This window comes from Delphinus delphis, chromosome 4 (genome assembly GCF_949987515.2).
Source record: "Delphinus delphis chromosome 4, mDelDel1.2, whole genome shotgun sequence".
In the NCBI taxonomy this organism is placed as follows: Eukaryota; Metazoa; Chordata; class Mammalia; order Artiodactyla; family Delphinidae; genus Delphinus; species Delphinus delphis.
In genome coordinates, this window is record NC_082686.1 from 93,665,446 (window position 1) to 93,689,834 (window position 24,389).

General features: G+C 36.1%; 1 protein-coding gene and 1 non-coding gene across 11 annotated transcripts in view; both read right to left on the minus strand.

Annotated features, from left to right (window-relative positions):
- Positions 1 to 24,389, minus strand: part of ECT2 (epithelial cell transforming 2) — a 64,021-nt gene that overhangs the window by 19,938 nt on the left and 19,694 nt on the right. For all 10 annotated transcript variants that reach the window (XM_060011126.1, XM_060011127.1, XM_060011123.1 and 7 more), the window contains 7 exons: positions 22,371 to 22,490; positions 14,269 to 14,337; positions 13,012 to 13,122; positions 12,264 to 12,360; positions 10,115 to 10,196; positions 7,078 to 7,156; positions 6,575 to 6,694 (listed from right to left, as the gene is read on the minus strand). In XM_060011126.1, coding sequence (XP_059867109.1) covers positions 6,575 to 6,694; positions 7,078 to 7,156; positions 10,115 to 10,196; positions 12,264 to 12,360; positions 13,012 to 13,122; positions 14,269 to 14,337; positions 22,371 to 22,490 — 678 coding nt within the window. The remainder of the gene's footprint in view (positions 1 to 6,574; positions 6,695 to 7,077; positions 7,157 to 10,114; positions 10,197 to 12,263; positions 12,361 to 13,011; positions 13,123 to 14,268; positions 14,338 to 22,370; positions 22,491 to 24,389) is intronic.
- On the minus strand, positions 21,605 to 21,745 carry LOC132425176 (U4 spliceosomal RNA). The gene has a single exon (XR_009519373.1). It is a non-coding gene; the product is annotated as a U4 spliceosomal RNA (small nuclear RNA).

A 24,389-nucleotide genomic window follows, 5' to 3' on the forward strand; every position in this document is an offset into this window, starting at 1 on the left:
TCCTCCCCCTGGCCTGAGTGAGCCAGAGCCCCCTAATCAGCTGCTCCTTTAACCCCGTCCTGTCTGGGTGGGAACAGATGCGCTCAGGCGACCTACATGCAGAGTTAGGGCCAAATCTAAAGCTGAGTCCCAGGAGCTGTGGGAACAAAGAAGAGAAAGGAAATCTCTCCCTGCAGCTTCAGGAGCAGCGGATGAAATCTCCACAGTCACCCTGATGTACCCTGCATGTGTGGAATACCTGAATAGACAACGAATCATCCCAAATTGAGGAGGTGGACTTTGGGAGCAACTGTAGACTTCGGGTTTGCATTCTGCATCTCATTTGTGTCAGGTCTTATGTTTATCTTAGTTTAGTATTTAGAGTTTATTATCATTGGTAGATTTGTTTATTGCTTTGGTTGCTCTCTTCCTATTTTTTTTTTTTAATACATAGATTTTTCCCCCCCCTTTTCTCTTTTTGTGAATGTGTATGTGTGTGCTTCTTTGTGTGATTCTGTCTGTATAGCGTTGCTTTTACCATTTGTCCTAAGGCTCTGTCTGTCTGCTTTTTTTTTTTTTAGTATAGTTTTTGGCGCTTGTTATCATTGGTGGATCTGTTTTTTGCTTTGGTCATTCTCTTCTTTCTTTTCTTTTTTTAAATTACTTCTTATTTTTTTATTTTTAATAACGTTTTTATTTTTTATTTTAACAACTTCATTTTATTTATTTTTCTTTCTTTCTTTATGTCTTTGTTTCTCCCTTTTCTTCTGAGCCATGTGGCTAACAGGGTCTTGGTACTCCAGCCAGGTGTCAGGCCTGTGCCTCTGACGTGGGAGAGCCAAGTTCAGGATACTGGTCTACCAGAGAACTCCCGACTCCATGTAATATCAAACGGCGAAAGCTCTCCCAGAGATCTGCATCTCAACGCTAAGACCCAGCTCCACTCAACGACCAGCAAGCTACAGTGCTGGATACCTTATCCCAAACAACTAACAAGACAGGAACACAACGCTACCCGTGAGCAGAGAGGCTGCCTAAAATCATAATAAGGTCACAGACACCACAAAACCACAAAACACACCACCAGATGCAGTCATGTCCACCAGAAAGACAAGATCCAGCCTCATCCACCAGAACACAGGCACCAGTCCCCTCCACCAGGAAGCCTACACAACCCACTGAACAAACTTTAGCCACTGGGCCAGACACCAAAATCAATGGGAACTACGAACCTGCAGCCTGCGAAAAGGAAACCCCAAACACGGTAAGTTAAGAACAATGAGAAGACAGAGAAACACACAGCAGATGAAGGAGCAAGGTAAAAACCCACCAGACCTAACAAATGAAGAGGAAATAGGCAGTGTACCTGAAAACAAATTCAGAGTAATGATGGTAAAGATGATCCAAAATCTTGAAATAGAATGGAGGAAATACAACAAGTGTTTAACACGGACCTAGAAGAACTAAAGAGCAAACAAACAATGATGAACAGCACAATAAATGAAATTAAAAATTCTCTAGAAGGAATCAATAGCAGAATAACTGAGAAAGAAGAACAGATAAGTGACCTGGAAGATACCATAGTGGAAATAACTACCGCAGAGCAGAATAAAGAAAAAAAGAATGAAAAGAACTGAGGACCGTCTCAGAGACCTCTGGGACAACATTAAACACACCAACATTCGAATTATAGGGGTCCCAGAAGATGAAGAGAAAAAGAAAGGGACTGAGAAAATATTTGAAGAGATTATACTTGAAAACTTCCCTAATATGGGAAAGGAAATAGTCAATCAAATCCAGGAAGCAAAGAGAGTCCCATACAGGATAAATCCAAGGAGAAACACGCCAAGACAGAAATTAATCAAACTACTAAAAATTAAATACAAAGAAAAAATATTAAAAGCAGCAAGGGAAAAGCAACAAATAACATACAAGGGAATCCCCATAAGGTTAACAGCTGATCCTTCAGCAGAAACTCTGCAAGCCAGAAGGGAGTGGCAGGACATATTTAAAGTGATGAAAGGGAAAAACCTACCACCAAGATTACTCTACCCAGCAAGGATCTCATTCAGATTCGATGGAGAAATTAAAACCTTTACAGACAAGCAAAAGCTAAGAGAATTCGGCACCACCAAACCAGCTTTACAACAAATGCTAAAGGAACTTCTCTAGGCAGGAAAAACAAAAGAGGAAAAGACCTACAATAACAAACCCAAAACAATTAAGAAAATGGTAATAGGAACATACATATCGATAACTACCTTAAATGTAAATGGATTAAGTGTTCCAACCAAAAGACACAGACTGGGTGAATGGATACAAAAACAAGACCCGTACATATGCTGTCTACAAGGGACCCACTCCAGACCTAGGGACACATACAGACTGAAAGTAAAGGGATGGAAAAAGATATTCCAAGCAAAAGGAAATCAAAAGAAAGCTGGAGGGCTTCCCTGGTGGTTGGGAGTCTGCCTGCCAATGCAGGGGATACGGGTTCGTGCCCCAGTCCGGGAGGGTCCCGCGTGCCGCGGAGCGGCTGGGCCCGTGAGCCATGGCCGCTGCACCTGCACATCCGGAGCCTGTGCTCCGTGACGGAAGAGGCTGCAGCAGTGAGAGGCCCACGTACCACAAAAAAAAAAAAAAAGAAAAAGCTGGAGTAGCAATTCTCATATCAGACAAAACAGACTTTAAAACAAAGACTATTACAAGAGACAAATATGGACACTACATAATGATCAAGGGATCAATCTAAGAAGATATAACAATTGTAAATATTTATGCATCCAACATAGGAGCACATAAGGCAAATGCTAACAGCCATAAAAGGAGAAATCGACAGTAACAAATTCATATTAGGGGAATTTAATACCCCACTTTCAACAATGGACAGATCATCCAAAATGAAAATAAATAAGGAAACACAAGCTTTAAATGATACATTAAACAAGATGGACTTAATTGATAGTTATAGGACATTCCAGCCAAAAACAATAGAATACACTTTCTTCTCAAGTGCTTATAGAACATTCCCCAGGAGAGATCATATCTTGGGTCACAAATCAAGCTTTGGTAAATTTAAGAAAACTGAAATTGTATCAAGTATCTTTTTCAACCACAATGCTATCAGACTAGATATCAATTACAGGAAAAAATACAAACACATGGAGGCTAAACAGTACACTAGTTGAGAACCAAGAGATCACTGAAGAAATCAAAGAGGAAATCAAAAAATACCTAGAGAGCTTCCCTGGTGGCGCAGTGGTTGAGAGTCCGCCTGCTGATGCAGGGGATGGGGGTTCGTGCCCTGGTCCAGGAGGATCCCACATGCCGCGGAGCGGCTGGGCCCGTGAACCATGGCTGCTGAGCCTGTGCGTCCGGAGCCTGTGCTCCACAACGGGAGAGGCCACAGCAGTGAGAGGCCCGTGTACCACAAAAAAAAAAAAAAAAAAAACCTAGAAACAAATGACAAGGAAAACACGATGACCCAAAACCCATGGGATGCAGCAGAAGCAGTTTTAAGAGGGAACTTTATAGCAATACAATCCTATCTCAAGAAACAAGAAACATCTCAAATAAACAACCTAACCTTACACCTAAAGCAATTAGAGAAAGAAGAACAAAAAAACCCCAAAGTTAGCAGAAGGAAAGAAGTCATAAAGATCAGATCAGAAATAAATGAAAAAGAAATGAAGAAAACAATAGCAAAGATCAATAAAACTAAAAGCTGGTTCTTTGAGAAAATAAACCATATTGATAAACCATTAGTCAGGCTCATCAAGAAAAAAAGGGAGAAGACTCAAATCAATAGAATTAGAAAAGAAATAGGAAAAGTAACAACTGACAATGCAGAAAATACAAAGGATTATGAGAGACTATTGCAAGCAACTATATGCCAATAAAATGGACAACCTGGAAGAAATGGACAAATTCTTAGAAATGCACAACCTTCCAAGACTGAACCAGGAAGAAATAGAAAATATGAACAGACCAATCAAAAGCACTGCATTTGAAACTATGATTAAAAATATTCCAACAAACAAAAAAATAAATAAAATAAAATAAAATAAAAAATATTCCAACAAACGAAAGCCCAGGATCAGATGGCTTCACAGGTGAATTCTATCAAACATTTAGAGAAGAGCTAACACCTATCCTTCTCAAACTCTTCCAAAATATAGCAGGGGGAGGAACACTCCCAAACTCATTCTACGAGGCCACCATCACCATGATACCAAAACTAGACAAAGATGTCACAAAGAAAGAAACTACAGGCCAATATCACTGATGAACATAGATTCAAAATTCCTCAACAAAATACTAGCAAACAGAATCCAACAGCACATTAAAAGGATCATACACCATGATCAAGTGGGGTTTATCCCAGGAATGCAAGGATTCTTCAATACACACAAATGCCCATTGACAGATGAATGGATGAAGAAGATGTGGTACATATATACAATGGAATGTTACTCAGCCATAAAAAGGAACAAAATTGAGTCATTTGTAGAGATGTGGATGGATCTAGAGACTGTCATACAGAGTGAAGTAAGTCAGAAAGAGAAAAATATTGTATATTAATGCATATATGTGGAGCCTAGAAAATGGTACAGATGAACCAGTTTGCAGGGCAGAAATAGAGACACAAATGTAGAGAAGAAATGTTATGGACACCAAGGGGGAGAGTGGTGGTGTGATGATTTGGGAGATTGGGATTGACATATATACACTAATATGTATAAAATGGATAACTAATAAGAACCTGCTGTATAAAAAAATAAATAAAATAAAATTGAAAAATTAAAAAAAAAAACCCAAAAAACCCAAAAAAACAAAGAGTCATGTGCCACAACGTTCATTCCAGCTCTATTTATAATAGCCAGGACATGGAAGCAACCTAAGTGTCTGTCCATCAACAGATGAATGGATAAAGATGATGTGGCACATATATACAATGGATTACTCAGCCATAAAAAGAACAAAACTGAGTTATTTGTAGTGAGGTGGATGGACCTAGAGTCTGTCATACAGAGTGAAGTTAAGTCAGAAAGAGAAAAACAAACACCATATGGTAACACATATATATGGAATACAAAAAAAAAAAAGGTTCTGAAGAACCTAGGGGCAGGACAGGAATAAAGAGGCAGACGTAGAGAATGGACTTGCGGACATGGGAAGGGGGAAGGGTAAGCTGGGACGAAGTGAGAGACTGGCATGGACATATATACACTACCAAATGTAAAACAGATAGCTAGTGGAAAGAAGCCACATAGCATAGGGAGATCAGCTTGGTGCTTTGTGAACACCTAGTGGGGTGGGATAGGGATGGTGGGAGGGAGATGCAAGCGGGAGGAGATATCGGGATATATGTATAGCTGACTCATTTTGTTATAAAGCAGAAACTAACACACCATTGTAAATCAAATATACTCCAGGGCTTCCCTGGTGGCGCAGTGGTTGAGAGTCCGCCTGCCAATGCAGGGGACACGGGTTCGTGCCCGGGTCCGAAAGGATCCCACATGCCGCGGAGCGGCTTGGCCCGTGAGCCATGGCCACTGGGCCTGTGCGTCTGGAGCCTGTGGTCCGCAACAGGAGAGGCCACAACAGTGAGAGGCCCGCATACCGCAAAAAAAAATTAAGACTCCAATAAAGATGTTAAAAAAAAAATACTAATGTGCATGATACAAGAGGGTAGCACTAGATAAGAAATGAAGTAGAAAGGAATAAAAGGAAGAAGTATAAATTTTAAAGAAAAAGGCAACTCATCAAAATCACTTCAATGAATGCAACAAAAAGTTACCCAATAACACAAATGTCAAATGAGTCTCCTGGTTAATGACTTTATCATTAGAAGATAGAATGTGTTCTATTTTCTGAGATGAAGGAAAATACATTCCTTTATATCCCCCAATTAGACTGTTTAGTTGATTAAAAATACACGAATAAAAGAATGAAAGAAAGGGGTTGAAAAAGCACATAAATATAATTCAATCTGCCTGTAGGACTAATATGGGGAAAAAATTTAACTTGGGTAGATAAGAATTTTAGAATTAGAATCATTGCACCGCATCTGATAAACTGACCATTAACTCACTCTAAAACCTGCAGACTTAAGGAAGAAATCAGGGGATTATAAATTCATTGTATTAAATAATCCACTTATCTCCTTCTTCAACAAAATACTGATTTCTTTGCTGGAAAAATCTACTTAAATTTCAAAAAGAACTCATAATTATTTTGTAAATCTTGAAGAAATATACATAGATATAAGAAGTTCCTAAAATTCTTCACCTAAGCATTTATTTGCATGGAAATAAACTAAATTTTCATTGTGACTTCGATCTGAAGTCATAAAAAATCATCACATTTCTTAATATTAGGCCTTCTCCTAAAAGCATTCAATTAATAGTATTAAGTCAACAACCAGTCTCATCAAAAAAATTCACTTTAAAAAAGTTCACTTTAAGCTATTTACTTTAATCACTTAATTAAATTAATTTAAAGTTATTGTCATTAAATCAAAGTTTGGTTTTAAACATTCAGTGAAGTCACACAAAACAGCAGTGTTATTATACTGTATAAAGGACAACTTTACCTCTAGGCAGTCATTGAAGAGGAAGAGGGTTACTTGTTCTCCTCTGTCACAGGGGTGCTCACCTAGAGAAATTGTTTCAACTCGCTGAACTAAGCTTCGGTGAGAAGATAAAAGATTAGCCTGAATAGATTGAAAATATTAATAAAAAAGATTACTTTATAGCAAATAATTTGTAAAAGTTATAATTTAAAAGAAAGTTGTGTTGAGATTCTGTTTATATTATAACTGCAGAATCTAAATACAGTTGAGCCTTTAACAACACAGGTTTGAACTGTGTTGGTCCACTTATACACAGTGTTTTTTCAATAAATAAGTACTACACGATCCATGATTGGTTGAATCCATGAATACAGAACCACAGAAACAAAGGGCCAACTATAAAGTTACATGCAGATTTTCTACTGCACTGGTGGGGCTGATGCCCTTAACACCCAGTTGTTCAAGGGTCAACCGTTAACAAGAAAAAGAAAATAAGTTGACAATCATCAAAAATGAATACCTACTGGACATCCATCTACTTCATAAACAACATCGAAAATTTGCTTTTGAGCTTCTGTCTTTCTCTTATCCTCATTAATATGGCTGAAAAATTAATAAGGTTACTTTTAGAACAAGACTATAAAAACTGTATATACATACATCTCGTGTCACAAACAAAAATCCTTCCATGTGAGTCTATCTTAATTTTGATACCTGTATCAGTTAAAATATTCCCTAAAAGTATCCCACTACATTAAAAAAAATTTCATACAACCCTTCAGAGAAGTATATTTTGCTTTAGTCCTTACAATATTGTGTCTTTTTTTTAAATTATACTCACTATACTCACTCACTTCCTAAAATACGTTACAATGGTACAAACTTCAGGTTCTCATAATCTAAGTATAAGTTCAGGTAAGGTTTTATGCAAATCATTCCTAAGTCATATGCTAATCATTTCACTGAAATAAAAATTAAGACTAATGGACAAGATGGAATAAGGAGGAAAAAAATATACTCTGCCTGAAACAACTAAAAAAATAAAAACAATCAAAGTATAACGAAACAGGGTTCTCAAGTCACTGGAAGTCAATTCCTGTGAGACAGGAAACAATGCAAGGCCAATTATATCCTGTATACAAAAGATACACTTTACATACAAAGACATAAATAGACTGAAAGTAAAATGATGCAAAAGAGCACAATATATTCTCCTCAAGTGTATATGGAACATTCTCCAGGTTAAGCCATAAAATAGGCCTCAAAAAGTTTGAAAGGACTGAAATAATACAAAGTATATTTTCCATAAACAATGAAGTAAAATCAGAAATTGATAACAAAAGGAAACTTTGAAAATTCACAAATATGTGGAAATTAGCCAAAACACTCCTACACAACCAATGGGTCAAGAAGTAATCACAAGGGAAATTAGAAAATACTTTCAGATAAACAAAAACAAAAACACAAAATTTATGGAATATGACTAAAGCAATGCTTAAAGGGAAATTTATAGCTATAAAAGTGTACAATTAGGGGCTTCCCTGGTGGCGCAGTGGTTGAGAATCTGCCTGCCAATGCAGGTGACATGGGTTTGAGCCCTGGTCCAGGAAGATCCCACATGCCACGGAGCAACTAAGCCTGTGTGCCACAGCTTCTGAGCCTGCGCTCTAGAGCCCACGTGCCACGACTACTGAAGCCTGCACGTCTAGAGCCTGTGCTCCACAACAGGAGAAGCCACCACAATGAGAAGCCCGCACACCGCAATGAAGAGTAGCCCCTGCTCACCGCAACTAGAGAAAGCCCCCGCACAGCAAAGAAGACAACAATGAAGACCCAGTGCAGCCAAAAATAAATAAATAAATAAATTTAAAGAAGTGAAAAAAAAAAGTGTACAATTAAAAAAATGATCTCGGGGCTTCCCTGGTGGCGCAGTGGTTGAGAGTCCGCCTGCCGATGGAGGGGACACAAGTTCGTGCCCCGGTCCGGGAGGATCCCACGTGCCGCGGAGCAGCTGGGCCCATGAGCCATGGCCGCTGAGCCTGAGCGTCCGGAGCCTGTGCTCTGCAACGGCAGAGGCCACAGCAGTGAGAGGCCCGCATACCGCCAAAAAAAAAAAAAAAAAAAAAAATGATCTCGGGCTTCCCTGGTGGCGCAGTGGTTGAGAGTCTGCCTGCCGATGCAGGGGACACGGGTTCGTGCCCCGGTCCGGGAAGATCCCACATGCCGCGGATCGGCTAGGCCTGTGAGCCATGGCCACTGAGCCTGTGCGTCCGGAGCCTGTGCTCCACAACGGGAGAGGCCCGTGTACAGCAAAAAAAAAAAAAAAAAAGAAAAAGAAAAAAAAAAAGATCTCAAATCAGTTTCCTAGCCTTCTACTGTAAGACACGGGAGGAAAAGAGAGCAAGCTAAATCTAAAGCAAGCAGGAAAAAAGAAATCATAAAGATCACAGTGAAAATGAATGAAATAGAGAATAGAAAAAAAACCAACAAACCTAAAAGCTTTTTTCTTTTATGAAAATACGTTAACACTCACTGCTTAATTCGTAGTTTGTAGAAAGGATCAAGTTAAATAACGTGTGAGTACGTTAAACCACAAAGTGTTGAAAAACACTATTATCCTGATCCCAAAATAACAAAGCAAAAGCATGAAGGCTGGCTGATTAACATATAATATACAATCATAAGCAAAAGCCAAAATATGCATAATGCTTTCAGCAGCAACAGAAGCTGGTATTCATTAATTTGAGCATTATGCTACTGCTGGATCCTTTCACTAGAGATAGTAATCTTTCTCTCTAGGCGCTCCTTTGCAAGTATTTTTAAGAAACGCTATTTCACATAGAAGCACCTCATGGAATCTCAGAAATCATTTAAATCTATTGAATATGTTTATTACGTAAAGCTCAAAGAAGTGAAATGCCCTCGCCCTTCATGAAGCAAAACAATTAACAGCAACAGAGTTTTCAATTTTGATCATATTAGTCAGGAAAAAATCATTTCTGATCAATGCTATGTCTTCAAGTTAAACCTACAGTAAACAGCTTAAGTTTAACAATCAAGTTCCCTAGTAAATTTCTTTGAGTTTATACTTTTAATACATCTCCAACAAACTGTATCAATTTAATTCCATAGAATTCAAAGTAAGAAACAAAAAGTCAAAGCTAACGTGAAAAAAGTATTATAAACTTCTTCTTTACATCATGGTCAAATTCCCAATTTCCATTTGGGTAGTTTATAAGAATATGAAGACAAAAACAAGCCAAGACTGGAGGTATATGAAGAAAATGTCTACTTGTGTATTTTTTACAATTTTCAAATTTCTAAACCATTGTTACTCTCTGCATAATAGTTCAATACCTTCAGAAATATGTTTTAAATTAATTATTGTATGCTTAACAATACTTCTAACATTTTAATGTGTGACTACACTGCTATAAAATAATTTAGATACTATTACAGAATTATGCTACTGATATTTTTCTCACCATTTATGATTCTAGTTGTTCTACCAATTCCATTCTAAATCTAAGGAGCAATAAAAAATTGAAATAATGTACGTACGTCATTACTTCCTTTAGTGATCCAATAGCTTTTTCTAGAGTGCTTTTGTCAGGATTTTCTTCAGCTGTATGCTTCTTAAGATCTGTAATGATAAAATGTTTTCTCTATGATTAAAAAAAATTCATTGGTTCTCCAACTATGACTTAAAAATGCTGTCCACTTTGATAGATACAGGTTGATTAATTTTTTAAAAATAATATCTAACTTTTACTTGTTTTATGCAGGCTTCCCTGGTGGTGCAGTGGTTGAGAGTCCGCCTGCCGATGCAGGGGACACGGGTTCGTGCCCCGGTCCAGGAAGATACCACATGCTGCGGAGCGGCTGAGCCCTGTGAGCCATGGCCACTGAGCCTGCACGTCCGGAGCCTGTGCTCCGCAATGGGAGAGGCCACAACAGTGAGAGGCCCGCGTATCGCAAAAAAAAAAAAAAAAAAAAAAATGTTTTATGCAATGTTCCCTTTTAAGAGCTCTCTTCTTAAATGTATTAAAGTTGCCATGTTTTTTCATTGACTAAATTTCCAGAATATGTAACAGATTTTCTTACACTATTTCAATTCCCTTCTAGTAAAGCTTGAGGACTCCTAGATTCTTCAAACTCTCTCCATAGTGCTGAAGGAAAACACATGATTCTCAATTAGCTAAGAAATCATTATATATGCCATATTTCATAGCGGGGTCCATGGCTCCATCACAGAAAGCAGTTGGTGTCCTCAAGAGATGGTTTTGTTTAGTTTGTAGGTTCATGAGATGCTTACACTTTGACTCTTCTTACCCAAGTTGCTTATAATGTTCCATCTAACTGTTTGTTCCCCAATACCAGGCCCACCTAATCTTTTAAGTGGAATGATAGAAGAAAGGCTTAGAAATCAAGTTCATTTTAGTCATGACAACATTTGATGGAATTCCTATAAGTACTTAAGGAAACAATAATGAAGATAAATTTAAAAAATACCCTGCTTTGTAAAGTTAAAAGTTCATGTGTTCATATATTCTTCCTATAATCTGTAAAACAGGATAGCTTTTAAAGACTGGGGAAATCATCTTATATTAGTAATTCTAAACTACATTAGATAACCTCAAAGAGAATAAATATGATCAATTTTTGTAGTTACAACCATAACTCATAGTTTAACCAATATACTTTAAAGACAATAGATTACACAGTCACAAACTTAGCCTCCTTATCTGCTACACACACTACTGTAGTTAAGGTTTGGGGACCAAAATGCTTTATTATACTTATTCCTATTTGTAATTTAATTTTCATACTTAAATTTAAAAAATATAAAAATTGGGCTTCCCTGGTGGCGCAGTGGTTGAGAGTCCACCTGCCAATGCAGGGGACATGGGTTCGTGCCCCGGTCCGGGAGGATCCCACATGCCGCGGAGCAGCTGGGCCCGTGAGCCATGGCCGCTGAGCCTGTGCGTCTGGAGCCTGTGCTCCGCAACTGGAGAGGCCACAACAGTGAGAGGCCCGCGTACCGCAAAAAAAAAAAAAATAATTAAAAATAATAAAAAAAAATTGACTGTCCTAAAACTATTCACTACTTTAGTCAGGTAATATAAAAGCATATAAATATGCCTTTCTTTTCATGCAGGCATAATTTATTCATATTTATTCATAAAAATTAACTCTGCTATAAAAATCCCTTTCATTTATATCTGTAGTTTAAGTTTTAGAATAAACGGATGTTATGTTTCAAGAGTGTTCTGCACAATGTAAGAAAAAAAAGCATAAAATGAAGCAGAAAGAACTTTTACTAAGATTCAGAAAAAGACTAAATCACTTGAGACATATTAATCATCTCTGATCTTGTAATTTTGTGGGTGAATTTCGTGTGGATGTAAACTGATCGTGAAATTAGTGATGCACCATGAAATATAAGACGACTTTTAGTAGACAGACAAAAAGTACAATACTAGTCAATATAATTGATATCACAACAAATAAAGCATTTTAGGCCAGAGTGAATTTTTGTAGCACCAGTGATTATTCAGATTATCCATAAAGATATTTCCTATGTAAAAGATATAAGCTTTAAAGTTGAAACCTAAGAGAATTTTGAAAATGAGAAATTTTTCAAATTTTTTAGAACAAAACAATTGCATAGAAACATCCAAAATTGTCTGGAAACAGATCAGACAAGTACCATTTAAAAGTAATGCAACACTGGGTAACCTCTGTACTGGTCGGATGAGAAGTTCAACAAGGCTTTGCCGCCCACATTCTGGTTTAGCTTGGTTTATCTGAAAGGAATTAATTTATTCAATAATTATTTAAAAGGTTTTCTGCAAAGATTAGACATTACATTTACTAGATTACACTTTTATCATTTGTGCCCTGATAAGAACTAACACAAGTAGGGTGGCAGTTGTTCGTTCTCTGGCAGATTACTGTGGCTAAATAATCCCCCAAGGCCTGAAATGGCCTCCTGGCAAGCCAAGGATTAACACCTTTAACAGAGAGTGAGTTCTCTAAGCAGTCTTATACATTTCATTTGAGTTTCTCTTACATCTACACCATTCAAAAGAAAAAAAACAAATTTAAAATATTAATTATGCTGATACCATTTGGATAAACAAAGTAAGGCACTGGTAAGAAAAAAAAATCACTAAAAGCAAAACAAAACTCATTGGAAAATTTTTAGAGGTGTTTGAGAACTAAAACATGAATAAATTAAAAAAAAAAAAACCACAGACAACATTCATATTCATTCAGCTGCCTCTTGGATCCTGCTTGTAGCATGTCAAAACTTGTGAAGCCAAACATCACTGCCACTCTCAGGTAAAGCTAAAGTTAACAGATAACATTAAGGTGTTCTTACATGGATACATTTTTACTAAAGGTATAATTTTAATGAACTCATTAGATTTTTATTTGAAAGAAATGCACATTACCTTCAGAAAAGCATGAAATCTTGGTTTCTGTTTTTCACATTTAATAATTGTTTCCTTGCTCATTTCAAAGAAGTTCACAAATGGAGGGTACGTTTTTACCAAATCTTTTGACTAGCAACAATTAAAAAAAACAACACATTAATTGGTAATGGATGTTACCCTTAGTCAATGAAACTTAAAGTTGAATAATCAATAGTCAAAATCTGACACACTGGACCCAAAATAAAAGTTTAAAGTAAGTTTCTTCTCAAGTTAAATACAGGAATTTATTTTATAAACTTTTCACTAACTACTGTGTTAACTGCTAAACAAAATGCATCAATTGGTACCCAGAGCCTAAAGCCTAAAAAGCAAATAAAGACTCAAAAAGAAAAAGAAGTATATTAAAGCTTATAGTATTGATATAAACATGACAAAGTTTTAAAACTTCTATAAGTTCAGAATATAGTAATTATAGTTGATCTACACAGAATCCAAGAACATGCTATTATCTACTGAAGGATCCAAACCACCATTAAAAGACCAACTGTACTGGGTAATTTTTAGGTAAAATGAAAACAAAAAAAAGGAAAATGTCTTGACTAATTGAGACTAACAGGTATCAAAAAGATATGGGACAATAATTTGCATATTTGGAATTCTCAACCAACCAGAAAAAAAACATCTAAGGGATATAGGGTAAAGATCAAAGTTAGGAGACCTCGGAAAACAAAAGTAAATGGGCAAGAATCCAAGGCAGTGAAACTTACAAATCATATCCAAAGAGACTGAAAGAAATTTATAAATCCTATTCACAGCATCTCATCCAAAATTAATATACTTTATTTGATAAACTATGTTGTTCTTATCTTAGAGAAGAAACAGTTCATTAGAAACTTTTATGCAGACACAAAGACAGTAAAAACTGCTATCAACTAAGGAAAGAAATGACTAAAACTCGATTACTGAAAATTCCAAAAAAATCATTAATCTGTGGCTATTTATAAGAGGCAAATAACATATATATAGTAAAATGTTTGTAGCACAATACAACAATTAGTGTTCCTAATGATGACCTTGAGCTATCAAGAAAGTGTTAGACTGTATAGAGAAGGCATGTTTCAGAAGAGAAGAACACTTGCAATATATTTTACAAACACAACTATGTCAAAGTGTTTAAAAAGCTCTCACATTTAAACAGGTAACTTTCATTCCCTGTCAGTCCTTGTTGAGATGATACTTTAATCTGAAAACTTAAAAAGGAAATAAAATACTTACATATTTAAGAAAGATATCACCAATACTTTTGCTCTCATCCCAATTAACAATAAGGTCTTCAAGATCATCCTGAAAAAACACAAAATGGGACAAGGAGATTGATTTTGACAATCTCTTTAACATCTTTTTATATTTAAGATATTCGTTTGAAAGATGCACTTTACAATGTATCTTAATTTGATGTGTATAACAATTAATAACATTCTTTCTCCTCAACAAGAAATTAACTTTTTGACTATGAGGAAAATATCCTTTGAAAAATAACTAAGAAAATATAAAGAATGTCAAGTCAATAAGATTTAAGTCTAGGGACTTCCCTGGGTGGCGCAGTGGTTAAAAATCCACCTGCCAATGCAGGGGACAAGGGTTCGAGCCCTGGTCCGGTAAGATCCCGCATGCTGTGGAGCAACTAAGCCCGTGAGCCGCAACTACTGAGCCCATGCACCACAATTACTGAAGCCCACGCACCTAGGGCCCATGCTCCGCAATAAGAGAAGCCACTGCAATGAGAAGTCCGCGCACCGCAACGAAGAGTAGCCCCCACTTGCCGCAACTAGGAAAAAGCCCGTGCACGGCAGCAAAGACCCAATGCAGGCAAAAACAAATAAATAAATTTATTTAAAAAAAAAAAAGAAGACTAAGTCTAACTTCCCAGTATGATGTGGTAGTTCAGTATCTTTTCTAATTATTAACTATAAAGCTGATGGTGTGATTAATTATAGAATTAATTAATTATAGAAAACTACTTTCGATCTTGCTGCTGAAACATCAGCCATTAGAAACTGTAATCTATAAAGGGGTCAGCAAACTTTACTTAAAGGGCCAGAAGGTAAGTATTTTAAGGCTTGCAGGCCACATGGTTTCTGTCACACGTCCTCAACTCTGTCCTTGTAGAGTGGAAGGAGCCATAGATAATACATAAATGATTGTGTGTGGCTGTGTATCAATAAAACTTCCCTTACCAAAACAAGCAAAACTTTACCAAAATCCTAAATTGGCTGGATTTGGTCCACTGACTACAGTTTGCTAATCCCTGGCCTATAAAATTTCTCAATCATCATCCTAAAATACTATATATTTTCAAAAATTTAGAAGACACCCTAAAAGCTTTCTAGGATAATAAAACAAAACACAAATCAGATGATAAAATGAGATACCAAGAAATGACATGCCCTAATTGAAATCCTAAAAGTGACTTTAAAGTAGAAATTAATCAATAAACTTATACAAGAGCTTTTCAAAGTGTTATATGCAGACCCCCCCAAAACACACTTTTTTAGTGGGATCCACGAGATTAAACTATTTTTACTACACTACTAAGGCATTATTTGACTTTTTTATTCTAATTCTCTCATAAGAGTTTTCTAGAGGCTATATATATGATGTGTGATACTGCAACAGAATGAATTAAGAAGTAGGCAGGAGAAATAGTATTCTATTAAGCCAGACAGAAAAAAAAACATAAATCAACATCGCTCCTCACTATTTGTTTTGGAAATTAGTTATTTTTAAAAAGAACACGTTATTTATCTATCATATAATGAGTCATTATTACTTTAAATTTATTAATGTATGTTTTAAAAATTGGATATCCACACAAAAAAAGATGAACTTAAACCCTCACCTCAGCCAAAAATGAACTCAAGATAGGTTCTAGACCTAATTGTAAGAGCTAAAACAATACAACCTCTAGAAGAAAATATAGGAGAAAATCTTCAAAACCTTAGGTTAGGAAAAAATTTCTTAGATATGACACCAAAAGCACATTACATTTTCAAAAATGGATAAATAGGACTTCATCAAAATTAAAAATTTTGGTACTTCAAAAGACACCACTAAATAAATGAAATGACAAGCAGTGACAGGGTGGGAGGAAATTTCTGCAAAACACATAGCTGATAAAGGACTTGTATCTATAGTTTACAGAGAACTCTTACAACTCAGTAAGACAACAAACAACCCAACCAAAAAATGGGCACCAGATCTAAGCACACATTTCACAAAGGTAATATATGAATGGTTAACAAGCACATGAAAAGATGCTCAACATCATTAATCATTAGGGAAATGTAAATCAAAATAACTTCACATCCCAGAATGGCTATAAAAGAAAAAGGGTAAGTATTGGCAAGAATGTGTAGAAATTTGAACTCTTATAGATTACTGGTGAGAATATAAAATGATGTAAAAACCTGGCAGTTTCTCAAAAATTTTAAATATAAGTCTACCAATATGACCTAACAATTCTACTACTCCTAAGTATCTACAGAAGAGAATGAAAGCATGCCCAAACGAAGATTTGCACATAATGTTCGTATCAGCATTATTCATAACAGCCAAAAACTGAAAACAAGCTAAATTTCCATCAGTTGGTGAATGGATAAAGAAATGTAGGTTAGCCGTATAATAGACTATTATCTGGCCACACAAAGGAACAAACTACTAACGTACTAAATCATAGATGAAATTCAAAAATATGCTAAGTGAAAGAAGCCAGACATAAGACACCACATATTATATATTCACATTTATATGAAGTTTCTAGAAAAGGCAAATTCAAAAGAAAGTAGATTAGTGGTTGCCTGGACCAGGGCCTAGGAATGGGGTTTACTACAAATGGGTAAGAAGGATCTTAATGGGGAAGGTGAAATGCTCTAAAATGGATTTATGGTGGTGGTTGCATGACGTGGTAAAGTTATTAAAATCATTGAATCATATATTTTAAAAAGGTTGAATTTAAAGATGTAAAATGTACCTCAATAAAGCTGTTAAAAAAACTGATGCATCTTTAAAAATACTATTAGATTTTTGTTTTAATTTCAAAAACAGTTAATACCAAGAGATAAAACCCATATAGGGCTTCCCTGGTGGCGCAGTGGATGAGAGTCCGCCTGCTGATGCAGAGGACACGGGTTCGTGCCCCGGTCCGGGAAGATCCCACATGCTGCGGAGCGGCTGGGCCCGTAAGCCATGGCCGCTGAGACTGTGCGTCCAGAGCCTATGCTCCGCAACGGGAGAGGCCACAACAGTGAGAGGCCCGTGTACCGCCAAAAAAACCCCAAAATAACAAAACCATATAAACATAAGTTCCTCAGTCATTTTTAAGAATGAAAAGGGACCCTGAGACCAAATAATTTAAGAACCACTACCCTATATTCTGCAGATTCAGAAAAGCCAAAAGGGAAAAAATTTACTTCCAATAGCAAAAAGGTGAACTCAAGCAAGAATAATTTAACAGCTCACAGTGTCAAGAACAAAGATTTAACTGTTTAAAACTGCACTTGAAAGAAACAAAAGAAAAAGATTATAAATAAGACTAATCTTGGAACAATATAATGTAGTGAATTCTGGCACTGATTAGTTAGTTTTAAATACTGGTTCTAGAGCCTGTTAGTTTTGTGCTGTTAGGCAAGTTACTTAACCTTAAAGTGCCTCAATTTTCTATTATGAAAAATGAGGATAGTAATGACTCCTATCTCATAAAGGATTAAATTAGTTAATACTTGATTAGCACTTAGAAGAAACCCTAACCCTAACCCTATAGTAGTGCTCAATAAGCTATTATTAACTATATTTTCCTATGTATTTAATATAAGTAAGGGAGATATCTGGAAAACGGTGATGCAAAAAAAAAAAAAAAAACCACCTTATAGCACTGCCAATATAATCTAGTGGTACATTTTTAAAGTGTAAAAAATTACAGGATGGCTGCATATACTTATATAAGAATATTGTTACCAAAGAGCAAAATAATCTCTAGGGGATCCGAAAAATAGTCTACTGTTTCTGGTTAACCTTTAAATCCTCATGCTTGTTGATTAAATAAAGATCTCTGCCCTAATCAACTGTTAGCTCAGGGACTAAGTAAAGAAACTAAGGCTTAGAGACATTAATTTGTCCCAAATCACACAGTTGTGAACGAGTATTCATACTCAGGCTTGTCTGACTCCTGATTCTATGTCATTCTACTTGATCTATACCACAGTTCTCCCCATCAGAAACGGGGAGCCAGGTGGGCAGGCGAGCCCCAAACATCATTATTCATAGTGCCACCATTTCTTACAATGTTTCTGTAGGAATATGCTTGACTCAGTTTCGGACAGACCCTGGGACATGTCTCCTCCTTGTCCATTACACAATTCTCCATCGGATGCTCCCAAAGTTACCTCCTGGCCATAAGAAAGGAGAATTCTATAGTTCTAAGACATAGAGCATAGCTCCCAAAGTGTATTGCAAAAGTAGAGGAAGTTGTAAGCAGATGGGATTAAGAAAGCTAAGCTCCTTCCTTCTCTTCTTCCTCGCTAAGATTTCTTCTGTCCTGTTACCATCTATTTTTATACAAGATAGGTTTCTCTTTTGCTTAGCTCACAATACTCCAAATTAGCAGATTTCCCAGTATACACCTGTTCCTGAAACAAGTACAAGGTACCTTAGGACTTACACTAAATTAACAAATAACAAAGCACAAACACAGAAAGAAAACATTCTCCCTCCAACCCTTTCCTTTCTCTTTTGTTTCATCATAGTTCCATACAAAAGCAGGCATTTGCAGAAGGACCAATGGTGATTAGCCCTGAAAAGGAAAAATTCACACACAGGAAAAGAGGTGTTCATAACAATCTCAAAAATTCTCAACTTAATCTAAATATCAGCATGCTAAAAGTTGGAGGCAAATTAAGAATAAGGCTAAAGGTATCCACATGATATCTAGGATGACAAAATACACTAAGTTCCAGTCCTAATTTGGACATTTAAAAGTAGCATGACCAATGTTCAGCAAATATTTACTGACAGAAATCTAAGTGCCAGACAGTGGTTGTAAACACAGTGGGTAAAAAATGATTTTAGTCCTTCACAAAACATCTAAACATTAGTTTACTTGCCTTCTGAATTTAGTTTATTGGTAATATGAATTGCTATTGTTATTTATTGAATGCTCAGTGTTAGGCACTATGCTTAGTGACATAAAAATGTAAAAACTGAGAATAAAAATTTCACAACCACCCATGATTCAGATACTACTATCCCCATTTTACAGATAAGAAAACTGAAGCAATTAAAGTTACCTTACTTCAAACCCAAATCTACTTTATTCCACAGTCCATATCTGAAACCACTATGCAATGCTATAAAATAGATACCAGTGCTTCTCAGGAATAGCATACCAATAAGATGATATGAAAAACTGTACAAACTTAAGCCACATTTGCACGGTTTATTCATTTACATATTAAAAGAATAAATCTACAGCATGATAATCAAGAAGCAATACAGCATTAGTAATAGTCAGGACATGGAAAGAAACTTAGTGTCCATAAATGAATTAATGGATAAAGAAAATGTGGTATATACAATGAAATATTATTCAGCCATGAAAAGAAGGTTATCCTGCAATCTGTGACAACATGGATGGACCTTGAGGGCATTACGCTACGTGAGATAAATCAGAGAAAACAAATACTATATGATCTCACGTACATGTGGAATATTTAAAAAAAAAAACCTCATAGATACAGAGAACAGATTGGTAGTTGCCAGAGGCAGGGGGAGGAGTGGGTGAAATGCGTAAAGGTGGTCAAAAGGTGCAAACTTCCAGTTATAAGAAAAATAAGTCCTTAGGCTGTAATGTAGAGCATGGTGACTATAGTTAACAATACTGTTTTGTATATCTGAAAGTTGCTAAGGGAGTAGATCTTAAAAGTTCTCATCACAAAGGAAAAAAAAACAACTATGTGTGGTGGCAGATGTTAACTAAACTTATTGTGCTGACCATTTTGCAATACATATATCAATCCATTATGTTGTACACCAAAAACTAATACAATGCTATATGTCAATTCTATCTCATTAGAAGTGGGGGCAAGACAACATTAGGGTCTAGGAGAACAGACTGAGACAAAAAAGGGTTCAAATTCAGTGTCCAGCATTTATTATATGACTGACTTTAGAAAAATTATTTAATCTCTGTATGCAGCAGTTTCACATCTGTAAAAGTGGACAATTGTAATATCAACTTCTTGGTAATGTTCAATAGATGTGACAATACTTGATAAATGGTGGGCTACATTCAAAAGAAGAAAAAAATGTTATGCGTAAAAAAAAACAGAAAGAAAATACAACAAAATTTTAGGAGTATTTGGGTTATGGGATTATAGGTTTTTTATACTCCTTTTTCCTTTTCTCCTTTATTTTACAAATAAATGTTTGACAGCACACATTGCCGTCACTGTAGAAAAAAACATAGGCTTTAAAATTTTAAACGTATGACAAACCTGAAATCAGCTAAAAAACAACTACTAGTTGAAATACTGGTAATCCAAGTTTATAAAAGCTTTAAAAATTATGTTACACATTAGAAAACTAAAGGGTGACCATTGTTTTCAAAGCTCCAGTGACTCACTAGTGAATGAAACAAAAAAGCAGACTCACAGATATAGAGAACTAGTGGTTACTGGTGGGAAGATGGAAGCGAGGAGGGCAATTTAAGGGTAGTGTGGGAAAAGAGGGTTATTATGAGATTAGATGAAATTATGTATATGAAACTTTTGAAAACTGTAAAGCACTATAGAATTTAAAGACTCTTTCATCTAGTAAAAAAGAAATTTTTTTTTTAAAAAGATCCAGTCAATCAGAGAACATGATTTTCTGAATTGAGATTATGATCCTATATACACATAAAAGTATGTAACATTTTATATTGGATGGGAACTTGCACACCCAGACTGGCTAAATGACTAACACAAAGTGATCCACAAATTAGTAGTAAAACACCAAGATGAAAATCTGCTTGCCTTTCCACTCTACCTTTATGCCTCTCAGTGTTTCTTATGGAAAAAAAAAAAAAAAAACCATTCCAAGAAAATTTTACTCTTCAAATATTCAGAATCCTAACTGGAAATAAGGAGAAACTAGCCTGAGATTCTATAGTTTTTTTTTTTTTTTTTGCGGTACGCGGGCCTCTCACTGCTGTGGCCTCTCCCGTTGCGGAGCACAGGCTCCGGACGTGCAGGCTCAGTGGCCATGGCTCACGGCTCACGGGCCCAGCTGCTCCGCGGCATGCGGGATCCTCCCGGACCAGGGCACAAACCCGTGTACCCTGCATCGGCAGGCGGACTCTCAACCACTGCGCCACCAGGGAAGCCCGATTCTATAGCTTTTTAAGAAAAGACAGACTCTCCTTCAAAATTACTTGTAAATCTAGAAATAAGTGAAATATGGTCAAGAATATTGATAAAATATACAATACAAGCATTTGATAAATTGCATTTTTATTAACTTATAAGTCTTTTATATTTTTGTCCACAACGTGCAGTAAAATCAAAAGTAAGTTAATGTATTTGTTTGAAAACATTCTGTAATTCAGATTGATCTTTTTATTGTAATATAGAATAAACATTTAGGGAAAAGTTTTCAATGAGCAATAATAGCACGCCTCAGATAAACCTCATTGGGTATGATACTGCCACTGCACAAAGCTGGAAGAGACATTAATATGGGTTGTTTTGAGAGGAAAACTGATAAATTTTGCTCAGGCATCACATAGGTAAACTAAGAGGAAATAATGCTAAACTACTTTTAAGGGTTCAGCTAAACCTGCCCCAAAATTACTTTACTATGAGAGATTGATACCTGGAATTCATGGACACTTTATCAAGGGAAAATCATTGAAAAGAGGATAGCATTGTCTTACACAGTTTTGGCATTTATCTGACCATAAAGATAGAGAGAAATGAAAGAAATGATCTCGAGTCCCTTCCAACTTCACAGTTTTTCAAATAAACCGAAGCAAACCAAAAACATACAACTTAGGATGAACAACAGCAGGAAAATAAGAAAAATAGTACTAGCAAACATGTCTCTATAGAAAAGACTTCATAAGATCTAAATTCCTTATTTTCAAATTAATCAAAATCAAAACACAGGCAAACAGCAAATATTAATAAGGCACTGGAGCAAAGGGACAAATGATTCAAAGGAATAAATGAGGGATTAAGCAATTTTAAATACAAAACTTATTTAGCTAGTCAGAAGAACCTGAAAAATCGTACTAAATATACACAGTGAAAAAAGAATTACTACTACACTAACACATACAAATTTACCTTTATCTTAGTGTGCACATCAAAGATATCTGGAATACTACCAAAAATAGTCTTAATCTCTTCTGGTGCAAGGATAGGCCCACCTCGTTGTCCTTCCTCTTCCAAAGGCACTTGAAATAGCTAAAAGGTAAAAAAGATTAGTTTAGGTCGACTGTGGAAAAAGAAAAAAAAATTAAAAATCTAACATACAGACAGTGATAAAGGAGAGCTATGATGTTAATGGAAAAGAAAAAAAAGTTGAAAAAAAAAATACTTCTCCCTAAATTTGAGACCTTTTCTCATAACATTTTCTAGTCTGTTTTATCCTATTTATTTATTCATCTCTGTATGCATATACAATCTTGTAATAAAATGTTACATTAGGGCTTCCCTGGTGGCGCAGTGGTTGAGAATCTGCCTGCCAATGCAGGGGACATGGGTTCGAGCCCTGCTCTGGGAAGATCTCACATACCACGGAGCAACTAGGCCAGTGAGCCACAACTACTGAGCCTCTGAGTGTCTGGGGCCTGTGCTCTGCAACAAGAGAGGCTGCGATAGTGAGAGGCCCGCGCACCACCATGAAGAGTGGCCCCTGCTTGCCGCAACTAGAGAAAGCCCTTGCACAGAAACGAAGACCCAACACAGCCAAAAATAAATAAATAAATAAATTAAAAAAAATAAAATAAAATGTTACATTAGAATCTAATAAAAGTTTATCACAGTTCTATAAATCATTAAAATTGTTAGTAGGATTCACAGTAATTTCTACGTTTTTTATTCAAGTAAGTAAGGAACAAAGCAATAAGCAGTCATACACTTAATGTTAGTACTAAATGTTTTTAAATGATAGCAAAAAAACTTGATTTAGGGGGAAAAGACTGGATGTGAAGCTAGAAGACCTGTTTATAACCATGTTGATCTAAGGTGGAGCTGAGGCAGTGATGCTAGCACAGGGCAGCGGCTGCAAATATAGATCATCATTAGCAGAGAGGTGTGACTGCACAGAGACCATAATAAATCAATTGCTTGCAGACTCATATCAAAACCCTGTCAGAAGTGGCAAGTGAAAACAAGCTCAGGAAAAAAAAAAACAACAAGCTCAGGGCTCCCACTAATTCTGCATTATGGTGAGTTGTATAATTTTTTCATTATATATTACAATGTAATAATAATAGATATAAAGTGCACATAATGTAATGCCCTTGAATCATCCCGAAACCATCCCCCGCACCCCCACCATATGTGGAATAACTGTCTTCCAGAAAACCGGCCCCTGGTGCCAAAAAGGTTGGGGACTACTGTATTATATGATTCCATTTTATGACATTTTCAAAAACCACAGAATTATAAAAATGGAGAATAGATCAGTGGTTACCAGGAGGTGGAAGGAGAAAAGGGTGTGACATAAAGGAACAGTACCAGGAGTTTTTTGGGGGATGGAAATATTCTGTATCCTCATTGTAGTGGTGGTTAAACAAATTTTCACATGTGTTAAAATTCATGGAAATGTACATCAAAGAAAGAGTCAATTTTACTATATAATTAATAAAATTTGACTTAAATTTTAAAATGTTCATTGACTATTCAAAGTAAAAATAATAATGTATTATTGTGTTCTTAACATATGTGGAAGTAAAATGAATGACAACAGCACAAAGGGCAGGAGGGGATTGAAGGAAGGGGGGGAAGAAAGTACATTCTAAATAGTAAGAAACTTCATTAAGATTATGAATTGTTCCTATTTTTAAGAACTACAATTCTACAACAGTTTATCCCCCCTTAAAAAAAATATGTGTGTATATATATATATATTTTTTCAGGCTTTCCATTTCTGTAAGTATGGTGAAAGCTACCTGCTGAAAACAAAATACTGAAGAAAAACCTCTTTCTAAATACAGCAATAAGCTGACAAGAAAGTGAGATACCTTCGGAGGCCAAAATCTAAGTGAAAGTAGAAAGTTGAGTACTAAATCACCTTTTGCCCCAAAGACATTTGCCTAAACTGATGAAAGTTAAGCTTCACCTATAAAAGCCTCAGTG